The 22729-nt window shown below is 37.1% G+C and overlaps 1 protein-coding gene across 2 annotated transcripts in view; it reads right to left on the bottom strand.

The window, feature by feature from the left end:
* Window positions 1–22729, bottom strand: part of CABCOCO1 (ciliary associated calcium binding coiled-coil 1) — a 161703-nt gene that overhangs the window by 128758 nt on the left and 10216 nt on the right. For both annotated transcript variants that reach the window (XM_069571748.1, XM_069571749.1), the window contains exons 2-3: window positions 20086–20189; window positions 4339–4508 (exon numbers count right to left, since the gene is read on the bottom strand). In XM_069571748.1, the coding sequence (XP_069427849.1) occupies window positions 4339–4508; window positions 20086–20189 (274 nt within the window). The remainder of the gene's footprint in view (window positions 1–4338; window positions 4509–20085; window positions 20190–22729) is intronic.

Raw genomic sequence — 22729 nt, 5'->3', positions numbered from 1 at the left:
GTAATTCTTAAACTGAGTGTTAAGCCTTATGCAACTTTACTCTTATTTTTCAAAAAAAAAATTAGTTGTTTTAGCTCCTTGGCCTTTCCATATAAATTTTAAAATCAGTAAGTATGTCTAGAAAAAATCCTGCTGGTATTTGGATTGATACTGCATTAAATCTACATATCAATTTGGGAAGACATCTTTATCATGTGGAGATTTCTAATCCAAGAACACAGCATGTTTTTTTATTTGTTTAGGTTTTAATTTTATCATCATTTTGTAGTTTTTGGCATATAGATTGTGCACATTTTGTTATACTTATACTTCTGTATCCATACTTCTATCATTTTTTGAGTTGTTATAAATGAAATTGTTTGTTAAAAATTTGGTAGTATATTGAAATACAACTGACTTTTGTGTTTTGACCTTCTTCCTGCAACATTGCTAAATTCATTACTTCTAGGAATTTTTTTATTCTGTGGAATTTGCTATATAATCATTTCATCTGACAAGAGGGACTGTATAATTCCCTCCTTTTCAGTCTGCCTGTATTTTATTTCTTTTTCTCACTATACTGCACTTATTGCTAAGACTCCAATTCTTATGTTGAATAGGAGGTAAAACCAGACATTCTTACCTTGATCCTGATCTTATGAGGAAACAATTTTTTTTCATCACTAAGTATGATGGTGGCTTTTCTGTAGATGTCTTTTATAAGGTTGACAAAAATCTCATCTTTTCTTAACTTTCTGATGTTAAAAACATGAATGGATGTTGTACTTAGTCAAATACTATCTTTGCATCCATTTACATGATCATGTGCTCGTTTCTTCTTTCAATTTTTTACATGAATCAGATTTTCAACACTGAACCATTCAGCATTGAATTTCTGGTATAAACCCCAACTGGTCATCTATATATTTTTTTTTTTATGAATTGCCTGATTAATTCTGACAACATTTTGTTGAGATGCTTTTATGTTCATTAGGGACATTGCTCTGTAATTTCTTCTCCTCTTTTTACTTCTACTTCCCCCCACCTTTCCTCAACTTTTTCTTCTTTTCTCTTTCCCCTCACCCCTCCTTTTCTTTGTCAGGTTTGGTATGAATATAATTTTAGCCTCACAAAATGAGTTACAAAGAGTCCTCTCCTCTGTTATTCCTGGAAGATGTCATATATAATTGGTGGTATTTCTTCATTAAATGTTTAACAGAATTTTCCAGTAGAAACATCTGGGCCTGAAGAATTTTTTCTGATAGTTCTTGGCAACAAATTCAATTTTTTCAATAGTTATGGGACTATCAAGATATCTACTTCATCTTGGTGAAATTTTTTAGTTTGAGGTTTTTGAAAACTGGTCAGTTACTTTTGTTTTCTAATGTACATATAATTAACATTCTCTTATTATTCTGTTAATGTCTGCACAATCTTTAGTGATATCCTTTTTTATACTTGATAATAATAACCTTGATAATAATAACTTCCATCTTTTTCTTAGTCAATTTTGCTTCATGTTTATCGATTTTGATCTTACCAAAGATCCAGATTTTTTTTCCCTGATTTTCTCTATTGGTTTTCCATTTTCAATTTCATTGACTTCTGTTTATTATTTATTTCTTTTCTGCTTGATCTATGCTCTATTCATTTACTTAAAAATCTTTTCTAATATCTGTTGAGACTTACTCTTTGACTCATGGACTATTAAGAATTGTGCTGTTCAATATCCAAGTGTTCGGAGATTTCCCTTACACATTTCTGTTGTTGATTGTTAAATTCCATGATGGTCAGAAAACATATTTGTATGGTTTCAATTAAACTTAAAGTTGTTACATGATCCAGGATATGGGTCCTCCTTGATGAATGTGCCATACACACTTGAAAGCATGACTATTCTGTTGTTTTGGGGTATGTTGCTCTGTAAATGGCAATTAGATCCAGACAGCTGATGTTTTTCTTTTGGTTTACCTTATTTGTGACCTAGTTAGCCTCTTGAATTTACAGGTCTATGTCTTCTGATAAATTTGGGATGTTTTAAACTACTGCTTTTTCAAATGCTTGTTTAGCACTGTACTCTTTCTCCTATCCTTTTGGGACTCTGAATGATATGTATATTAGAACTTCTGTTGTCCATAGGTCCTTGAGGTTTTGTTCATTTGTTTACCAATCTTTTAAAATTTTTTCTCTGTATTGCACAGATTGGATAATTTCTATTGCTCTTCCATCTTTAAGTTCACTGATTTTTCCTTTGTCTCCATTCTGTTATTGATTCCATTCAGTGAGATTTTAATTTTGGTCATTGTACAATTTGGTTCTAAAATTTTGTTTCTTGATTATACCTTCTGTTTCTTTCATGATTCTTTATATTTTAATGTTTGTTTCAACAATGTTCACAACAGTTCTTTTAAGCTCTTGTAGCTGTTTTGAAGTCTTTGTCATCTAATTTCAATATCTATTTCATCTTTTTTTAAAAAATCTTGTCATTTTATTTTTATTTATTTATTTTTTTGGTGCTCTTTTTTATTTTTATTTTTTTTTTTACTTTACAATACTGTATTGGTTTTGCCATACATTGACATGAATCCGCCAAGGGTGTACATGAGTTCCCAATCCTGAACCCCTCTCCCACCACCCTCCCCATATCATCTCTTTGGGTCATCCCAGTGCACCAGCCCATTTCATCTTATTGTTGGTATCTAGTTATTAATATTTTCCATGCAGGATGAGATCCACACAGTTCTTTGTCTGCCTAGCAATTCTGAAAATAGTATTGAAAGAATGTTTCGAGACCTGTAGTACTCAAAGATTCCACAAATATTTGTGTCATGAGGGAAAAAACAGCCAAAGTCTGTTTTTGTGATGATTTACTAAGAATTCTTTTTTGGAAGATTATAGTTCAACAATTGACACTGAAACAATGTTATATTATTTATCAGGGCTCTTAATAAAATAGTACTGGAAAAGACTGAATTCTCAAAATTACCTAAGACCTCAGTTTCTGTTTTAGTTTTATATTAGGTACAGAATAATCTGAAATCAGTCAGTTAATATCATACAATATTTCTCACTGTCAAGCATAATTATTTTTTTTCTTCTATTGGACATTATTAGTGTTTAACACGGCACCACATACCTAAGTAAAGAAAAAATGAAATTCTCCTATTTGCAGAGAAGGAAAATAAGGATTTCTCTTCCTCACATACAAAAACTACCAATGCTTCCCTTGTTAAGAGTGATGAGAAGCAGGAAGAAAACATAAGGTATGAGTGACTCCTCAATTAATTTTGCTAACACAGTATTTCCCTGCTTCTGAAAAGTTAGAAAATTATACAAGGAACAAAATAAGCTTTGTGTGACCAAAAGTCCTCCATAAATTTTAGTAGGACAATGGTGACAATACTTTAGGGGTAGAAAGGACTTCTATCTCCCTAAATTTTTTTAAAAAAGAAACTAAAAACAAGCAAATAATCAAAAGAAGAGACAAAATGGAAGGAGGAAGAAATGAAGGAAGGAAGGAAGGAAGCAAAGCTGCCTCCCGTAGACACAAGCAGGTCTTTCTGTGGAGTTAGAAATACTTTGACATTTATTGTGTTCATGGTCTTTTGATTATACAGTAAGATTCATGTTTTAGTTCTGCCATTTATCAACTATGCACCTTAGACCGCTTGCTCAGCTGTGATAGAGGGGTTATGATACCTCCCCTGCAGTTGCTCTGCACTTTACAATGTATGTTAAAGATTGGAACCAAACATACTGCCTAGGACAAAGCTGGCAATAAGTAATGATAGATTTCCTTCTTTTCCTCCTTCCAAGAAAGTAACTCTGTTTATTCTCAAACAAAAGTCATCACATTTAAAACTGCTCCAAGGAAGAATTTCCAAATTTCCTGTAGTAACTCATTTCAGTAAATAAAAAAACTCACAAAATCTAAGTGTATGGGACTAATGTCTATTTCATGGGGCTTTGATACTGAACAAAGTACCTCCTCTTAACAGCAAACCTGATATTACAGTAATATTTAAATGTAAGATAAGATGAAAACAGCTCAAACAATGAAAAATATCTAGATAAATCTGAATTACTTGATATTTTTGGGATGATGACACTGATGAGATTTCAAAATTAAAGTAATATATCTGGCAAATTCATTATTGAGAACATTAACTTTGTTAAGTATTAACACTTTACAACTTAATGAAGTTATGAAGAATATTCTTGCTATATATACCCAAGGAAAAAACACATAATTTTCATTGTAGGATTTACAATGAAATTAGGAGCTTTTGCTTGAGAAAATTCATTTAGACAGTGGACTAAATTTTCTTTTCTTAAAAAAAGAAAAAGTAATGTACTTACTTCTAAGATTATGAAGTAGCATATCTAGTAAAGTCATAAATTTTGAATATTGAATAACAGAAAAGTCCATTCCTCTTGCCCACAAAAATCCAGATACGTAATAATCTAGTAGACTGGCTTCCTTTAAACAGGTTTGAAGATTTTTGAAATTCAAAAACTTTTCTAGTTTCCTGTTAACAAAAAAAAATCAAGATATTAAAATTGATTAAACACTGAACAGTTCCTTTTCTAAGTTTTGAAAACAGATACTATTCTTGAATGAAGATTCTATAATGCTCATAAGCTAAAAAAACCATGATTATATAAAAATCCTAAACCCAAACAGCATTCAAAAGAGAGCACATGAAAATTCTTATTATTCATTTTTTTCCACTTCCTCTTTCTTCTTCTAAATTTCTCTCCTCTCCTCTTTTTTAATTGAAGTAAAACTGCTTTACAATGTTGTGTTGGTTTCTGCTATATAATATGTGAATCAGCCATGATTATACATATATCTGTTCTCTCTTGAGCCTCCCTTCCCTTCTCTCATACCACCCCTCTAGGTTATCACAGAGCACCAGGTTGGGCTCCCTGTGTCATACAGCAACTTCTCACCAGCTACTCATACGTTGATGCTACTTTCTCCATTCATCCGCCTCTTTCTCTCTCTTTCCCACCATGTTTACAAGTCCATTCTCCACATCTGCATCTCCATTCCTTCCCTGCAAATAGGTTCATTGATACTGTTTTTCTAGATTCCTTATATATGGGTTAATACATGGTTTTTCTTTCTGATTTACTTCACTCTGTAGGCTCTAGGTTCACCCACTTCCCTAGAACTGACTCAAATTCATTTTTTATAGCTGGGTAATATTCCATTGTATACATGTACCACATCTTCTTTATCCATTCATCAGTCGATGGACATCTAGGTTGCTCCCAGGTCCTGGCTATTGCAAACAGTGCTGCAATGAACACGTACATATGCCTTTTAGAACTGTGGTTTCATCAGGGAATATGCCCAGTAGTGGGGTTGCTGGGTCATATGGTATATTTAGTCCTAGTTTTTTTAAGGAATCTCCGTACTTTTCTTCATAATGGCTATATCAGTTTACATTCCCACCAACAGTTGTTGGGAGTTTCCTTTTTCTCTTATTTATCTCTGAAGTAAAATGTAGTAACTTTTTCTTTTCTTTCAAATTCAATGTCTTTTTTCACTTATACAATCAAGTTTCTTTTACTCTGACAGTGTTCTGGAACTGGATTGTTAAATATTTATTGTTTTATTTTTTAGGAATTCCAATTATGTATGTTTTACTCATTTTTTCTAGTACTGTAATTTTCTTTATCTTCAAAAAACTTTAAATCAATTTCCTTTTCATTTTATATGCTTTTCTCATTACTGTCTTCTGTGTCCCTTGTATTTTCAGCATTGTTAATTCTCCCTTGGGCTATTTATAAATTTCACTTCTGTGAGACCTCTCCTTCTCTACTTAAAAAAAAAAAAGTTTCATCACCTTTTATTTATTTTTATCTCTACCTTGATTTTTTTGTATCTCTGTCTTATGTTCTTGTGACTACTTCACAAGAGTTCTTATTCTTAATTCATGATAAATATATTTGAGCATATTTTTTGTCTGTTCATAGCCATATTTTTCTGGTGTGTTTCCTTTGCCTGACATTTCTTTTTTTTCTATTCTTCATTTTTATCCTCACAACGGCTTTGTATGTATACTCCTAGTTTAATGCTCAAACCTGGTCATATTACAAGCTATTTTCTATATGAAATAAGTTTATGTCAATTATTCTACTTTTTAGCCTTTATTCAATTACTGGGAAAAATGAAAAATGTAGAATAGGTTCTCCTTATACCATCTCTATACCTCCTTATAGATAGAGGAAGTATCTGCTCCACACCTTATAATATAGTCCTGCTGTTGCAAACAAGTGTTCTTGGAATGGCACTTCAGGGTTTTCTCTTCACCTGGGAGAATATTTTTTAAACTCATTCTCAGATCTTAAACTGTGTGATCGTCCCTGTACTTTTCCCCACACTTCTGCTTGATCTACCATGTTTCTGGCAGGCATACTCACATTTTGCAGTCTGGACTTTCATTCTCCTTGTTAGTACAGAGATGGAATTGATATTTCCTTGATGCTTATATGTGATTTCTGAGGGAGAAAGAGTGTGTGTGTGTGTGTGTGTGTGTGTGTTTGTCTGTGTGACAACTTTATACAGTTATTAAAAAAAAGATAGTCATTATTTATAATATTAAAATATGATCAGAATAATGAATACAGCAAGATTAAACAAGTTTGGGAAAAAATAAAGCTGATGTTATGTTTAACACACTCTCATCCAACTCAGAAACATTTCATTTACAGTGGTATCAGAGTAGACCCCAATCCCCAAAGTGAGATCTGAGTCTTTTCACAGTAATCATAGCCTCTTCTCATAATGCTGTATAATGCCTTTCTGTATATGGCATTCTTTATAATTACTGACCTACAGTGGGTACTGTCCTAAACTGTTCTAGTTAATGCATAACTAAAGGTAAGGTTAATTTTCTTCTGTGGAACAAAAATCAAAAGCATAAATAAGTAGCTTTGACTGCTACTGGCAGCTGTTTTAGAAAAATCAGTCCCAAGATTAAGCCTTACTTCCTGATAATTTTGAGGACTTGAGTCAATCAACACTGTAGTCACTCTCTCTCTCAATGTCCTATTATGTGATAGTTTACATACACACATATGTGTCAGTTCAATTCAGTTGCTCAGTCGTGTCCGACTCTTTGCGACCCCATGAATTGCAGCACACCAGGCCTCCCTGTCCATCACCAACTCCCGGAGTTCACCCAAACTCACGTCCATTGAGTTGGTGATGCCATCCAGCCATCTTATATGTGTACATGTGCATAAACTTTATTTTTAAGACAATACAATCTTTTTTTATGTTACAAGCAAATAAAAGCATACACAACTGATATATTTTGTCAAGCAGAGAAATTAAATGATAGATGCAGAAAAGAATGGGCAGGCACTCTGGGGAGGGAGGTTATCTTACTAGCCAGCCATCTTCCATTTGCACTGGATATCAGTCAGCAAGATTCATTTTTCAGTGTTTATAATACCACTTAGTCTTAAGTGAAAAGCAGTAAGAAAACTTCTATAGCAGTAAAAACTTGTGTTATTTTACTAGAATCAATAAATAGGCCAAGGAACAGGTAGAAAACAAAGAAACAGACCAAATATATATGGAAACAGGGATATGAGAGGTAATATTTCAAAATCAGTAAGGGAAGTACGAATTGTTTAAGAATGATGCTAGTTTATTCCAACAGAAATTAAACAGTTAAAAAAATGATGCTGGCAGCACTAGCTAGCCACATAGAAAATAAAACAATACTCAACCAATACATGGATTAACTAAAACAAACCCAGCAGCATTTTATTCTGAATTATATCCTTAAAGCTTTGGTTTTTTTGGGGGGAGAGGGGAAATTTACAGTAAGAGTGTATTTGTTTAAGAAACAGTTTTGAACAGCAACTTTTCTTATTTTCTTTGCTATCAAAGCTTTTATTTTATGAAGCTTAAATTACTTCTCTGATTCACTATGCTAGATGTATACTCTAACATCTAATTGCTATAATCTGCATTTTGAATGTTTTCATAATTTTTTTTCCATTACTGACTTGATTTTCACCAAGATAAGTTCTATACTGGATTTATTCTTTTTTCCTTTATTTTTTTTAATTGAAGGATAATTGCTTTACAGAATTTTGTTTTCTGTCAAGCCTCAACATGAATCAGCCATAGGTATACATATGTCCCCTCTCTTTTGAACCTCATTCCCATCTCCCTCCCCATCCCACCCCTCTAGATGGATACAGAGGCCCTGTTTGAGTTTCCTGAAGCATACAGCAAATCCCCCTTGGCTAGCTATCTTACATATGGTAATGTAAGTTTCCATGTTACTCTTTCCACACATCTCACCTTCTCCTCCCCCTCCCCATGTCCTTAAGTCTATTCTCTATGTCTGTTTCTCCACTGTTGCCGTGAATAAATTATTCAGTATCATTTTTCTATATTCCATATATATGCATTCAAATAGGATATTTATCATTCTCTTTCTGACTCACTTCACTCTGCATAATAGGTTCTAGGTTCATCCACCTCGTCAGAACTGACTCAAATGTGTTCCTTTTTATGGCTGAGTAATTTTCCATTGTGTATATGTACCACAACTTCTTTATCCATTCATCTGTCGAAGGACACAGAGGTTGCTTCCATATTCTACCTATTGTAAATAGTGCCGTAATGAACAATGTGATACATGTATCTTTTGAAATTTTCATTTCATCAGGGTATATGCCCAAGAGTGAGATTGCTGGGTCATATGGTGGTTTCATTCCTAGTTTTCTAAGGAATCTCAACACTGTTGTCCATAGTGGCTGCATCAATTTACATTCCCACCATAATGCAAGAGCATTCCCTTTTCACCACACCCTCTCCAGCATTTATCGTTTATAGACTTTTTGATGATGGCCATTCTGACTAGTGTGAGGTGATATCTCATTGTAATTTTGATTTGCATTTCTCTAATAATGAGTGATGTTGAGCATCTTTTCATGTGTTTGTTAGCTATCTGTATGTCTTCTTTGTATGTATGTTTAAGTAATGTATGTTTAAGTCCTTTTCCCACTTTTTGATTAGGTTGTTTGTTTTTCTGGCACTGAGTTGTATGAGCTACTTGTATATTTTGGAAATTAATCCTTTGTCAATTGTTTCATTTGCTATCATCTTCTCCTATTCTGAGGGTTGTCTATTCACCTTGCTTATAATTTCCTTTGCTATGCAAAAGCTTTTAAGTTTCATCAGGCCCTACTTGTTTACTTTTATTTCAGTTACTCTAGGCGGTAATGTTGAAGAAATTAAAGTTGAATAGTTCTACGAAGACCTTCTCGAACTAACACCAAAAAAAGATCCTTTTCATTAGTGAGTGAAGTCGCTCAGTCATGTCCAACTCTTTGCGACCCCATGGACACCAGGCTCCTCCATCCATGGGATTTTCTAGGCAAGAGTACTGAAGTGGGTTGCTGTTTCCTTCTCCAGGGAACTTCCCAACCCAGGGATTGAACCCAGGTCTCCCACATTGTAGACAGACGCTTTCCGTCTGAGCCACCACTTGATCTTAGCCAAAAGGCCAAGAAGCGCTGGAATGCAAAAGTAGGAAATCAAGAGATACCGGGAGTAACAGGCAAATTTGGCCTTGGAGCACAAAATGATGCAGGGCAAAGGCTAACAGTTATGTCAAGAGAATGCACTGGTCATAGCAAACACCCTCTTCCAACAACACAAGAGAAGACTCTACAAATGGACATCACCAGATGGTCAATACCGAACAGACTGATTATATTCTTTGCAGCAAAAGATGCAGAAGCTCTATACAGTTAGTGAAAACAAGACTGGGAACTGACTATAGCTTGGATCATGAATTCCATACCACCAAATTCAGACTTAAAATGAAGAGAGTAGGGAAAACCACTAACCATTCAGGTATGACATAAATCAAATCCCTTATGATTATACACTGAAAGTGACAAATAGATTCAAAGATTAGATCCGATAGACTAGAGTGCCTGAAGAACTATGGACAAAGGTTCATGACATTGTACAAGGGGCTGTGATCAAGACCATCCCAAAGAAAAAGAAATGCAAAAAGGAAAAATGGTAGTCCAAGGAGGCCTGACAAATAGCTGAGAAAAGAAAAGATGCAAAAGGCAAAGGAGAAAAGAAAAGATATACTCATCTGAATGCAGAGTTCCAAAGAACAGCAAGGAGAGATAAGAAAGCCTTCCTCACCGACCAATGGAAAGAAATAGAGAAAAACAATAGAATGGAAAAGACTAGAGATCTCTTCAAGAAAATTAGAGATACCAAGGGAACATTTCATGCAAAGATGGGCTCGATAAAGGACAGAAATGTTATGGACCTAACAGAAGCAAAAGATATTATGAAGAGGTGGCAAGAATACACAGAAGAACTATATATAAAAGATCTTTGTGACCCAGATAATGGCAATGGAGTAATCACTCACCTAGAGCCAGACATCCTGGAATAAGAAGTCATGCAGACCTTAGGAAACATTACTACGAGCAAAGCTAGTGGAGGTGATGGAATTCCAGTTGAGCTATTTCAAATCTTAAAAGATGATGCTGTAAAGTGCTCACTCAATATGCCAGCAAATCTGGAAAACTCAGCAGTGACCACAGGACTGGAAAGGGTCAGTTTTCATTCCAACCCAAGGCAATGCCAAAGAATGTTCAAACTACCACACAATTGCACTCATCTCACAAGCTAGTAATGTTCAAAATTCTCCAAACCAGGCTTCAACAGTACGTGAACCATGAACTTCCAGATGTTCAAGCTGGATTTAGAAACGGCAGAGGAACCAGAGATCAATTTGCATCCACTGGATCATAGAAAAAGCAAGAAAATTTTAGAAAAACATCTACTTCTGCTTTATTGACTATACCGAAGCCTTGGACTGTGTGGATCACAATGAACTGTGGAAAATAAGAGATGGGAACACCAGACCACTGGACCTGCCTCCTGAGAAATCTGGATGCAGGTCAAGAAGAAACAGTTGGAACTGGACATGGAACAACAGACTGGTTCCAAATAGGAAAAGGAGTACATCAAGGCGGTATATTGTCACCCTGCTTATATAAATTATATGCAGAGTACATCATGCAAAATACCAAACTGGATGAAGCACAAGCTGGAATCACGATGGCCAGGAGAAATATCAATAACCTCAGATACGCAGGTGATACCACCCTTATGGCAGAAAACAAAGAACTAAAGAGACTCCTGATGAAAGTGAAAGAGGAGAATGAAAAAGTTGGCTTAAAACTTAACATTCAGAAAACTAAGATCACGGCATCCAGTCCCATCACTTCATGCCAAATAGACGGGGAAACAATGGAAACAGTGAGCGACTTTAATTTTGGGGGCTCCAAAATCACTGCAGATGGTGACTTTAGCCATGAAATTAAATGATACTTGCTCCTTGGAAGAAAAGTTATTCCAAACCTAGACAGCATATTAAAAAGGAGAGACATTACCTTGCCAACAAAGGTCTGTCTAGTCAACGCTATGCTTTTTCCACTAGTCATGTATGGATGTGATATTTGGATGATAAAGAAAGCTGAGCACAGAAGAATTGATGCTTTTGAACTGTAGTGTTTGAGAAAACTCTTGAGAGTCCCTATACAACCAGTCCATCCTGAAAGAACTCAGTCCTGAATATTCACTGGAAGGGCTGATGCTGAAGCTGAAACTCCAATACTTTGGCCATCTGATGGGAAGAACTGACTCATTGGAAAAGACCCTGACGCTGGGAAAGACTGAAGGCAGGAAGAGAAGGGGACAAAGAGGATGAGATGGTTGGACAGCATCACCAACTTGATGAGTTAAGTAAGCTCTGGATGCTGGCAATGGACAGGAAAGCCTGGAATGCTGCAGTCCATGGCGTCGCCAAGAGTCAGACATGACTGAGCAACTGTAATGAACTGAACCTAGAAGGTGGACCACAGAGAGGATCCTGCCTTGATTTATGTCATTGCTTGTTTTGCCTATGTTTTCCTCTAAGAGGTTTATAGTTTGTGGTCTTACATTTAGGTCTTTAATCCATTTTGAGTTTATCTTTGTGTATGGGGTTAGGAAGTGATCTAATTTCATTCTTTTACATGTAGCTGTCCAGTTTTACCAGCACCATTTATTGAAGAGGCTGTCTTTGCCCCATTGTATATTTTTTGACTCCTTCATCTACTTCTGCTTTATTGACTATGCCAAAGCCTTTGACTGTGTGGATCACAATAAACTGTGGAAAATTCTGAAGGATGGGAATACCAGACCACCTAACCTGCGTCTTGAGAAATCTGTATGCAGGTAGGGAAGCAGCAGTTAGAACTGGACATGGAACAGCAGACTGGTTCCCAATAGGAAAAGGAGTATGTCTAGGCTGCATATTGTCACATTGCTTGTTTAACTTATATGCAGAGTACATCAGGAGAAACGAAGGGCTAGAAGAAGCACAAGCTGGAATCAAGATTGCCAGGAGAAATATCAATAACCTCAGATATGCAGATGACACCATCTTATGGCAGAAAGTTAAGAGGTACCAAAGAAACCTCTTAATGAAAGTGAAAGTAGAGAGTGAAAATGTTGGCTTAATGCTCAACATTCAGCAAACTAAGATCATGGCATCTGGTCCCATCACTTCATGAGAAATAGATGGGGAAACAGTGGAAACAGAGTTAGACTTTGTTTTGGGGGGCTCCATAATTACTGCAGATGTTGATTGCAGCCACGAAATTAAAAGACACTTTCTCCTTAGAAGAAAAGTTATGTCCAACCTAGATAGCATATTTAAAAGCAGAGATATTACTTTGCCAACTAAGGTCCATCTAGTCAAGGCTATGGTTTTTCCAGTGGTCATGTATGGATGTGAGAATTGGACTGTGAAGAAAGCTGAGCACCGAAGAATTGATGCTTTTGAACTGTGGTGTTGGAGAAGACTCTTGAGAGTTCCTTCGAATACAAGGAGATCCAACCAGTCCATCCTGAAGTCCTGGGTGTTTATTAGAAGGAATGATGCTGAAGCTGAAACTTCAATACTTTGGCCACCTCATGCGAAGAGTTGACTCATTGGAAAAGACTCTGATGCTGGGAGGGATTGGGGGCAGGAGGAGCAGGGGACGACAGAGGATGAGATGGCTGGATGGCATCACGGACTCGATGGACATGAGTTTGATTGAACTCTGGGAGTGGGTGATGGACAGGGAGGCCTGGCTTGCTGTGATTCATGGGGTTGCAAAGAGTCGGACACGACTGAGCAAGTGAAATGAACTGAACTGAAGTTTGGTCTCGTGGTTTGTGTAAGCTTCTTATAGGATGAAATTTGTGCTGAGTTTTTGTTTGTTTGTTTTTCCTCTGATGGGCAAGGCTGAAGGGCATGGTAATCCCATTTGCTGATAACTGGGTTTGTATTTTTGTTTGTGTTTTAGATGTGGGGTTCTACATAGAGTGTTACTGGTGGTTGGGTGATGCCAGGTCTTGTATTGAAGTGGTTTCCTTTCTGTGAGTTCTCACTGTTTCATACTCCCTAGGGTTAGTTTTCTGGTAGTCTAGGGTCTTGGAGTCAGTGCTCCCACTCGAAAGGCTCAGGGCTTGATCTTTGGTCAGGAACAAAGATTTCACAAGTGGTTTTTTACGACATTAAGTGAGATTAAAACAAATATCCAAAAACGAGAAACCAAAGATGAGCCCCAGACAAATGGTAGTTATTAAATCAGGCAAATAATAATTAAAATAATGGAATATACATATACACATATCAAGCCATGAGTAAACTGAAAGCAGTCCAACAAAAATCAAGAACAGTAGATTGACCTGGCTAACCAAGTAAATCAAAAGTTATATTTACCAGTTACGAACAAAACTAACTAAAGCACAAACTGGAAAGCAAAACTAAAGCAAGGTGCCAAGTATGTAATAAAACAATGAAAACAAAACTAACAAATATGTTAAGAGGAAAGGAAAGAAAGAATATATATGCAATGTTAAATAGAGATAGATAAAGAAGATTTATATACATTAAAGATTAACTGCGAGGGGAAAAGAACAGTAGGAAAGGCAAACAAAGGAATAAATGTAGTAAAAATATAATAAGTTTTTTAAAAAGTTAAAATGATAAAAAAGAGAGAGGAAAAAAAAACAGAGGAAAAAAGAAAAAAGGAAAACACAGAACTGCAAAAGCCCCACATAGAGGCAGAGGTTTATAGCAACAATAAAAAGTATGACTGAATTTACACATATACATATACACCCATAAACAAAATCAAAACAGTCCAACAAAAATAAAGTACAACAAATTGACCCAGCAAACGAAACCAAAAATTATATCTACCAGAACAAAACTAACTAAAGCACAAACTGGAAAACAAAACTAAAGCAAGGTGCCAACTGGGGAATAAAGCAATGAAAATAAATCTAACAAATACGTTGAGAGGAAAGGAAAGATAGAAAGGAAACAAAGAATAGATATGCAAATTAAATAGAGGTAGGTAAAGAAGATTTATATACATTAAAGATCAAGTGCAAAGGGAAAAGAACAGGAGGAAAAGCCAACAAATGAATAAATGTAGAAAAATAATAATAGGCTTAAAAATTAAAACTAAAGAAAAAGAAAAAAAGGAAAACTCCACAGAACTGCAAAAGCCCAATATAGTGGCAGTGGTTTATAACAGCAATAAAAAATGAATCTGAGGTAAAAAAAAAATAGCTCAAGAACTGAATCAGATTTCATGGTGCCAATAACATCGACAACTAGAACAGAGGGGTAAAAAGGCGGGAAGGGGAATAGAAAAGAATCTACAGAGCAAGTCAATACATAAGGTTAATAAATGTTTTTCTTGAGTTATTGCTATCAGAGTCCTCTCCCTTACTGGGAGTCACAGTCCACCTCACCTCCCTATGATACCCTCCAACACTGTGCTATCTCTAGACCTGCTGTTGGGGCAGCTCAGATTCTAAACTGGTGCTTCTGTGTGTTCTTGCCTCCAGTGTCAACAGCTGTCAGTACTAGCATGTTTTCTTTTGTGGGAGCTCTCAATGATCTTTTATATATTCCACAGATACAGAGTCTGCCTAGTTGATTGTGTGGATTCAGTCTGCAGCTTGTAGAGCTGGTGGGAAGGTTTTGGGTCTTCTTCCTTAGCCACCCTGTCCCTGGGTTTCTATTGTGGTTTTATTTCCACCTCTGTATGAGGGTCTTCCACTGGGGTTTGCTCCTGAGGCTGCCCGGGAGGACTTGGGTTTGCCCCTGTGAGGTGTGGAGGTGGTGCAGCTGCTTGGGTTGCAGGGCTTCTGGCAGCACCAGGTACTCAGGGGAGTTGGTGGCTAGGGCAGCAGGAAATATAGTGCTCTAGAAGGGTATGGCAACCAGTACTGGCCAATACACTCCAGTATTCTTGCCTGGAGAACCTCCTTCCCTGACAGAGAAGCCTGGCAGGCCACAGTTTACAGGGTCACCTAAGAGTTGGATACTACCCAGGTGACCTTGCCCGCACAGACACAAGGCTTTTTATGCCTGTGGCAGCTCTGCCCCAATGAGAGTTGAGCGTGAAGGTAGTAGCGCAGCTGCTTGGCTCGTGGGGACCCTGGCAATGCCAAGTGTGCAGGGACACGGACTGCTTCCGCCACAGGAGTATGGCCCTATCAGAGTCTTTTTTTCAAGCATTTTTTAAGCTGGCAATCAAAAGGCCTTTTTGGCTAGCCTTTCTCTGTAGCTCCGCCCATTCAGGCACTTAGAAGGCTCCCTTGCTGCGGTCCTTCTCTGTTGTTTGTTGCATCACGCACATAGAGGGGCCCCCCTAGCTGGGGTTCTACTCTGTAGATCAGCGTGTCAGGCACTTAAAGGAGCAACCGGGTGGGGTCCTGCTCTGTAGTTCAGTGCATCAGGCATTTGATGGGCCAGCCTCTGTATTGTTCAGCTGCCAATGCTGGCCTGTGGAGAAAGAAAGGCTATAGTGATGGCTCCACCCCCTACATGTGACTCAGCAGTATCTCCTTGCTTCCATGGCTGCCTGGCTTTCCTCCACAGGCATTTCCCATCACAATCTCCTCCCTCACCTCCCCTCAATCGGTCTCTCTGCAGTCAACAGCAGCCCCTGCCCTGGGATCGCTCCACACTCGCCAAACTCCAGCTCCCAGGCGCTGCACCTTCCAGGGTACCCTTGCCCCTTTCCGGGGTATGTACGGCTGTGGCGAGGACTGTCTGATTCTCATTCCATTTAGGCTTCCATAGATCAGCTGTTTCACTGTCAGCCTTAAATGTTTCTCCTCTGACTCAGACAATTGCCCCTGTGGGGACTGGACGCCTGCTTCAGTTCCCCCACATGCCGAGGGCAAATCCAGTCCTGCTAACACTCCTGTTTTTCCCCCTAGTTCTTTCATTCTACAGAGTTTTGCATTGTTCCATATATTCTTTTCCTCTGGGCAGGTACTCCTGTCTGCTCTCAGCTGGTGTTCTGCATGCACTTCTGTGTCTAAAGGTGTATTTCTGAGGTATCCGTGGAGAGAGATGTACACCACGTCCACCTACTCCTCCGCCATCTTGTTCCCCAGGATTTATTTTTTACTGTAGTTTCTTGTCTTAGTCCTAACAGCTCCTTTTTAACATATTTTATAATCTCTTTTTTATCTCTTGTTTTATGAAATCAATGTCCTCTTTAAACATCAGCTTTGTCTAACGATTTTTTGTTTCCGGAAGTTAGTTTTCCTTCCAAATGTATTCATCTGCAATCTGCATGTTATTTTTTCAATTAAATATCTGACCTAAATAGCTGCATGTGTCCTTTGCTTTACATTATTTTTTGAATGTTTTAACTATATTAACAGACAACTGCCTGAGAATATTTTGGTGAGATCTCCTTGAGGTCCCTCCACTTTTGCTCTCTTTTTCCCTAATGTGTCCTCTGTTGCTTTCCCTAAGTACCATTCAAATCTTAACCTTCAACTTGAGCTGCAGGCTAAATATTTAACATTTCTATTCTCTTAGTTATTTCACTCCAAAGAAAACTATGCAGGGAGACGCTGGGAACAAGATACAGCTGTGGTTTGAACGTAAAGTTTCCATGCATTTTACTGGCATTTGTAAGCTTTTCCTCTAGTGATAAAGGGAGAGGGGACAGAGGAGAATAGTGAAATGGCCACTGATGCAGCACAGGAGAATGTAGGGAAAGAAAAAGATGCTTAATAGTGATCTAGGAAGTTTTGCTATAGTGATAGGTGATGAAACTACCTACTTTATCTCACCAATAATTTCAGTAAAAATATTACATTATTCTTGTATGCTCTTGAAATTGGAATACCTTTCATTTTTTGAATATGATGACATGCAGAAATAAGCCTTACGGCAAGAGCTGAACAGCTCATGGAAACCAGTTATAGAAAGGTTATTAAAAGATCACTCCACGTTATTTCTATGTTTAAACAGTTATTTTCAATTTAGTCTTTATCTTTTTTTTCAAAAGGGATTTGCATGGATCTGTATATAAAATCAGGGTTACATGAAAACATGAATGACAGCAGTTAGGAGATGATAAATGTACCTAGATATTTATCCTTGCTTGAAGTATATTCAAGAAATATATTTTAATGATACTTTAAAGTTTCATTTGATTGGTTGCTTTTATGGAGCAAAATTTTTAATGTTAAAAGGTAAGGGAATGTGCTGATGTCCTATAATTTATTTGAGTAGGTTTATAGCTTTGCAGGACTTCCTTGGTGGCTCAGACGGTAAAGCATCTTCCTACAATGTGAGAGACCCGGGTTCAATCCCTGGGTTGAGATCTTCTGGAGAAGGAAATGGCATCCCACTCCAGTTTCTTGCCTGGAAAATCCCATGGATGGAGGAACCCGGTAGGCAACAGTCCATGGTGTCGCAGAGAGTTGGACACAACTGAAGGACTTCACTTCACTATAGGCTTTGCAGGGGCTTCCCTAGTGGCTCTGATGGTAAAGAATCTGCCTACAATGTGGGAGACCTGGCTTGATTCTTGGGTCAAGAAGATTCCCTGGAGAAAGAAATGGCTACCCACTCCACTATTCTTGCCTGGAGAATTCCATGGACAGAGGAGCCTGGTGGGCTACAGTCCATGGGGTCGCAAAGAGTCAGATAGGAGTGAGTGACTAACACTTTCATTTTCTTAGCTTCCTAGATTGTATGGTTTTTGGCATACTTTTGCCAGTTGGTGACAGGATACTTCAATTATATTTCTGTCATTTTGAAAGGTATATAATCCCAACTTATAATAATGCTATTTTAAATGGAAAGTGAACGACTGATTGCAAATATTTCAGGGTAACTGTTAAAAAAATCATGTAAAAATATCTCAAGAAAATTACTCTAAGAAATGGTTCCTGGCATAACACTGAAGTCATTTATCCAAAATTGATGTCCTGTAATCTGAGATTACTTCAGGTGAATTCTATTAATCAGATGGTCAACGACATATCCTGAAAGAATGACCTTTTAGGTCAACCTGCTGTTTAGCTTGGGTTGTTTCTATGTTGCTAACTTCTGTATCACTCCTTGAATCATTTACTTTCTCCTGGATCTCACCTCTTAGAGATGAAAAATACTTTTAGAAATTAGATATTTAACAAAAAAGACAATAATTGAAAAAATTGTCAAAAAGATTGTTATATAAACAGTACAATTAAGATGTGATGAGAAATACATAAGTCTAAAAAGCATTTGTGCAATAAGTTTTATTAACTATTTTTAAACAATATATTTTATTTACTATTCAATATAATTAAATTATAAACTATAAACTATATTAAATGTGTCACTGACATCATATTACTCTATCTGCCTAGTATTAAATATCTACTTTTTACATTTCAATGACAACATTTGGGGTTATCTAGAAGTCCAAAATAATATGGCTGACTTAAGTAATCAGTGATATTAATACAATAAATGAATTTTTCTAATTAATTCTGGCACTAAAAAATAAGAATTCCCAAAGAGTATCTGTTTCTATAAAACTGGTAAAATGACCTTGAAATTCTTACTTGATATCTATGAAATTGTTAATTGACTCATACTTCTAAAGATGCAGATAGTAAGCTGTATGGCCAAATCACAGACCACCAAAATTTCTAGCAGGATTTAAAGGCAGTGCAGGTGAAGAGCATCTTAGGAAAAGGCCTGTCAGTGTCATCTGCCTGCTCTTAATATGCTTTCCCTTCTCAAACTTCTCCTCCACCCATTAAATTTATCATACTTCCTTCTCAGCCGTAAATCACCTCTATTCCATAATATTTGATATTATGATCTGCAAATGATAACCACTGACAGAGTCATTTTCTATTTGCCATTATGGTTTACAACACTCTGCTTGCATCCAGATGACTGGCCTACAGAAATCTTACCCTGGAACATTACAGTCCAGAACATCATCACATCATTCCCACTCTCCATATATTACAACTAATCAGGCTTCCATTATTAGAGTGAGATAATTTTTAAAATGAATGTTACTAAAAACACCATTTAGGCATTTGTGTGGTGAATATATCTGAGTATATCTAAAGAGTTCTAAGTAAATGATCTACTGTAGAAATCAATGGCTTTAAAAATAAGATGTACCTGTATTAGAACTGATGCCTATAGATTCAGTTATATTCCCATATTTAAACAAAATGTATGAGATTAGAATACTTGGTATAGCTTCGTATCCAATAAAAATCACAGGTGGATGGCTAATATTCCAGATTACCAAAATTATACATGTATTGACTATTAATATTACAGAAAATGCATCTTACTCTTGTCATGATGAGACAGAAGACCTAGAGGTTCTTATGTATACTGTCGGTTTTACAAATGAAAGAGAAAAGAAGATGTCATATGCTAATGGTTGTTTTTAACAATAAATCCCTATTCTGTGTTAAGATAACAAGTTGGTTTGAAATCCACTTCTCCCATAAAGAAGACTGCTGAGCAGTGCAAAAAGTCAGTTTGAGAATTTTTGTGTTCCAGAGTCTGGATATATATATATATATCTGTGCACAATATAATAACACATATTTTGAAAAAAGTTTTAAAAATGTGTAATAACATATTATTCCGTTTATAGATGCAGAACTAGAACTGTTCCATATTTGGTTGTGATATCAAAAGTACTTACTGTTGAACTCCATCTACATCCTCTGCTAGTATTTCAGTGATCTGGGCAACTGAAAGAAAATCTGGAGACAGAATCTTTTCATGTTCCTGGAATTCAGCATCTTTCTACCAAAAAAAAAATGGAATAATTATTTCAATCACATTTCACATATTAATCCTAATAATACCAAAATCTGTTCTTACTTTTGTCTACTGCTATCAGGAAAAAAAATTTAAGTAATGGTATCTCTTCTACAAAGCTGAATGGTTAGTCAATCTGTCTTCTGTGCATATTTAAAACTGGGTGATGGTTTTCAACTAACAAACATTTTTGAATATCTATATATTCCTCTTTGAACCTAGGGTACAAGAGGAGGCAAAGACAACAAAGACTTGTTACCCTCAAGAAGCTCAACATCTTATGGAAGGAATAAACCGAAGATGATTTTAAAACAAGAAAATAAAATTATAAGTGAACCATAATAAAGGTGTCATTCAGGACTTCCCTGATGGCACAGTGGATAGGAATCTGCCTGCCAATGTAGGGGATACAAGTTCGATCCCTGGTCCAAGAAGATTCCATATGCTGCAGAGCAACTAAGCCCATATCCCTCAGCTGACGCCTGCACGCTCTAGAGCCTGTGCTCCACAACAAGAGAAGCCACCACAATGAGAAGCCAGTGGCCACAACTAGAGAGTGGCCTGAGCTTGCAGCAACTAGAGAAAGCCCACAGGAAGCAACAAAGATCCAGTGCAGCCAAAAATAAGTAAATAGATTAAAATTTAAAAAATAGCTGTCATTCAGTCTAAAGGAAGGAAGGGACAAGGACAAAAACAGGACAAAGAAAGTCTAAAGAAAGGAATAGATTTTCGGAGAATGAACGTGGATAGTGCCGCAGGTGAATGAATCAGCAACACCAAGGTGATAAATGCAGGACAGTTGGGTACCAGTTCTGTGAGTATCAGTATTTCACAGTGGTGCCAAGCATACACACAGAGTACAAGTTGAACCCAAGTGGAAGGTGGGCATTGGGAAAATATCACAGGAGATCTTAAATAATTTAATAAATATTTACTAAGCAATTACAAGACACAAGATACTGCACAACTCACCATACATATTTTAGACCATGGCTATTGGAAGAATGACAGAAGAGTTTGTTCTTAATAAGCAGAAATGGACTCTGAAGTTTTTGAGCAGTGAAATGACAAAATAAAACTATGCTTCAATGAAGGGTAATCTGTAGCAGGGTGAAGGAAAGACAGGAACAGAGCAAGGATAAAAAGGAAGAGTTAAATGAAAAAATTATTAGAACAGTTCAGGAATGAAGCATTGGGTGCACTGGGCTCCTAGCAGTGTGCATGAAAATGGATAAGGATAAATGCCACATATATATGGGGGACTAAAAAGAGGGATGAATGAATGCAGAGTCTGAGTTTCTGAAATAGGTGACTAGAAGAAAAAGGTATTGAGACTCAGGGCCTCCAAAAGCAAATATGCCCCCATGCACGAACCAGACAAAAGAATACTCTCTGGGTAGAGGAAGTATTAAAAGATGTAAGGCTGACACAGCCCTGTACCCAAGTGCACCGCTTGTGAACAGAATAGTTCCACCTTCTGCTCAATTCTCAGCTGAGTCGTTTTGTACAGAGTACAATCCATAAAAACATACAAGGCTCTCTTATTGGGCTTCCCTGATGGCTCAGATGGTAAAGAATCTGCCTGCAATGCGGGAGATGTGGGTTTGATCCCTGGGAGGGAAGATCCCCCGAAGAAGAGAACCCACTCCAATATTCTTGCCAAAAGAATTCCATGGACACAGTCTATGGAGTCACAGAGAGTTGGACACGACTGAGCAACTGACACATAAACACTCTTATTACACCAAAAGAAATAAGAGATTTAGAAGATGATGCCTTTAAGAAGGCAAGATGATGAGTTTGGTTTCAGTGGTTGAATTTTAGGTGGAATATGAATAGCAAGAAATGTTTAGAGATTAATTAGAAATGCTAGAGTCACAAGGTCAATTTTACAGATATTGGTTTAGGAGTCACTGCAAGTATGAGAATGAATGAAACTGCCCAGAGCCAGAGCATAAAGTGAACTGTGAATGGAGGATGGAAATGGAGACTGAGAAAGAGGTAAGACACCAGGAGCTTCATGAAAATCAAAGATTATGAGATTTATACCAGTCAGAATGGCCATCATTAAACAGTCTACAAATAACAAATGCTGGAGACCATGTGGAGAAAAGGTAACTCAAACATGGTTGGTGGGAATGTAAATTGGTGTAACCATTATGTAAATAGTGGGGAGGTTACTCAAAAAATTAGAGTTGCCATGAGTGTATGCTCAGTTGTATCCAACTCTTTATAACCCCATGAACTGTAGCCCACTGGGCTCCTCTGTCCATGGAATTTTTCAGGCAAGAATACTGAAGTGGGTAACCATTCCTTTCTATGGGGAGACTTGCTGACCAAAGGAGCAAACTCATATACTCTATTCAGTTCAGTACAGTTGTGTCCAACTCTTTGCAACCCCATGAACTACAGCATGCCAGCCAGGCTTCCCTGTCCATCACCAACTCCTGAGGCTTGCTCAAACTCCTGTCCATTGAATCAGTGATGCCATCCAACAATCTCATCCTCTGTCGTCCCCTTCTCCT

The sequence above is a fragment of the Ovis canadensis genome, chromosome 25 (assembly GCF_042477335.2).
Source record: "Ovis canadensis isolate MfBH-ARS-UI-01 breed Bighorn chromosome 25, ARS-UI_OviCan_v2, whole genome shotgun sequence".
Taxonomy (NCBI): Eukaryota; Metazoa; Chordata; class Mammalia; order Artiodactyla; family Bovidae; genus Ovis; species Ovis canadensis.
Note: the sequence above shows the minus strand (reverse complement) of the source record. Positions and strands in the feature narration are given on the sequence as shown.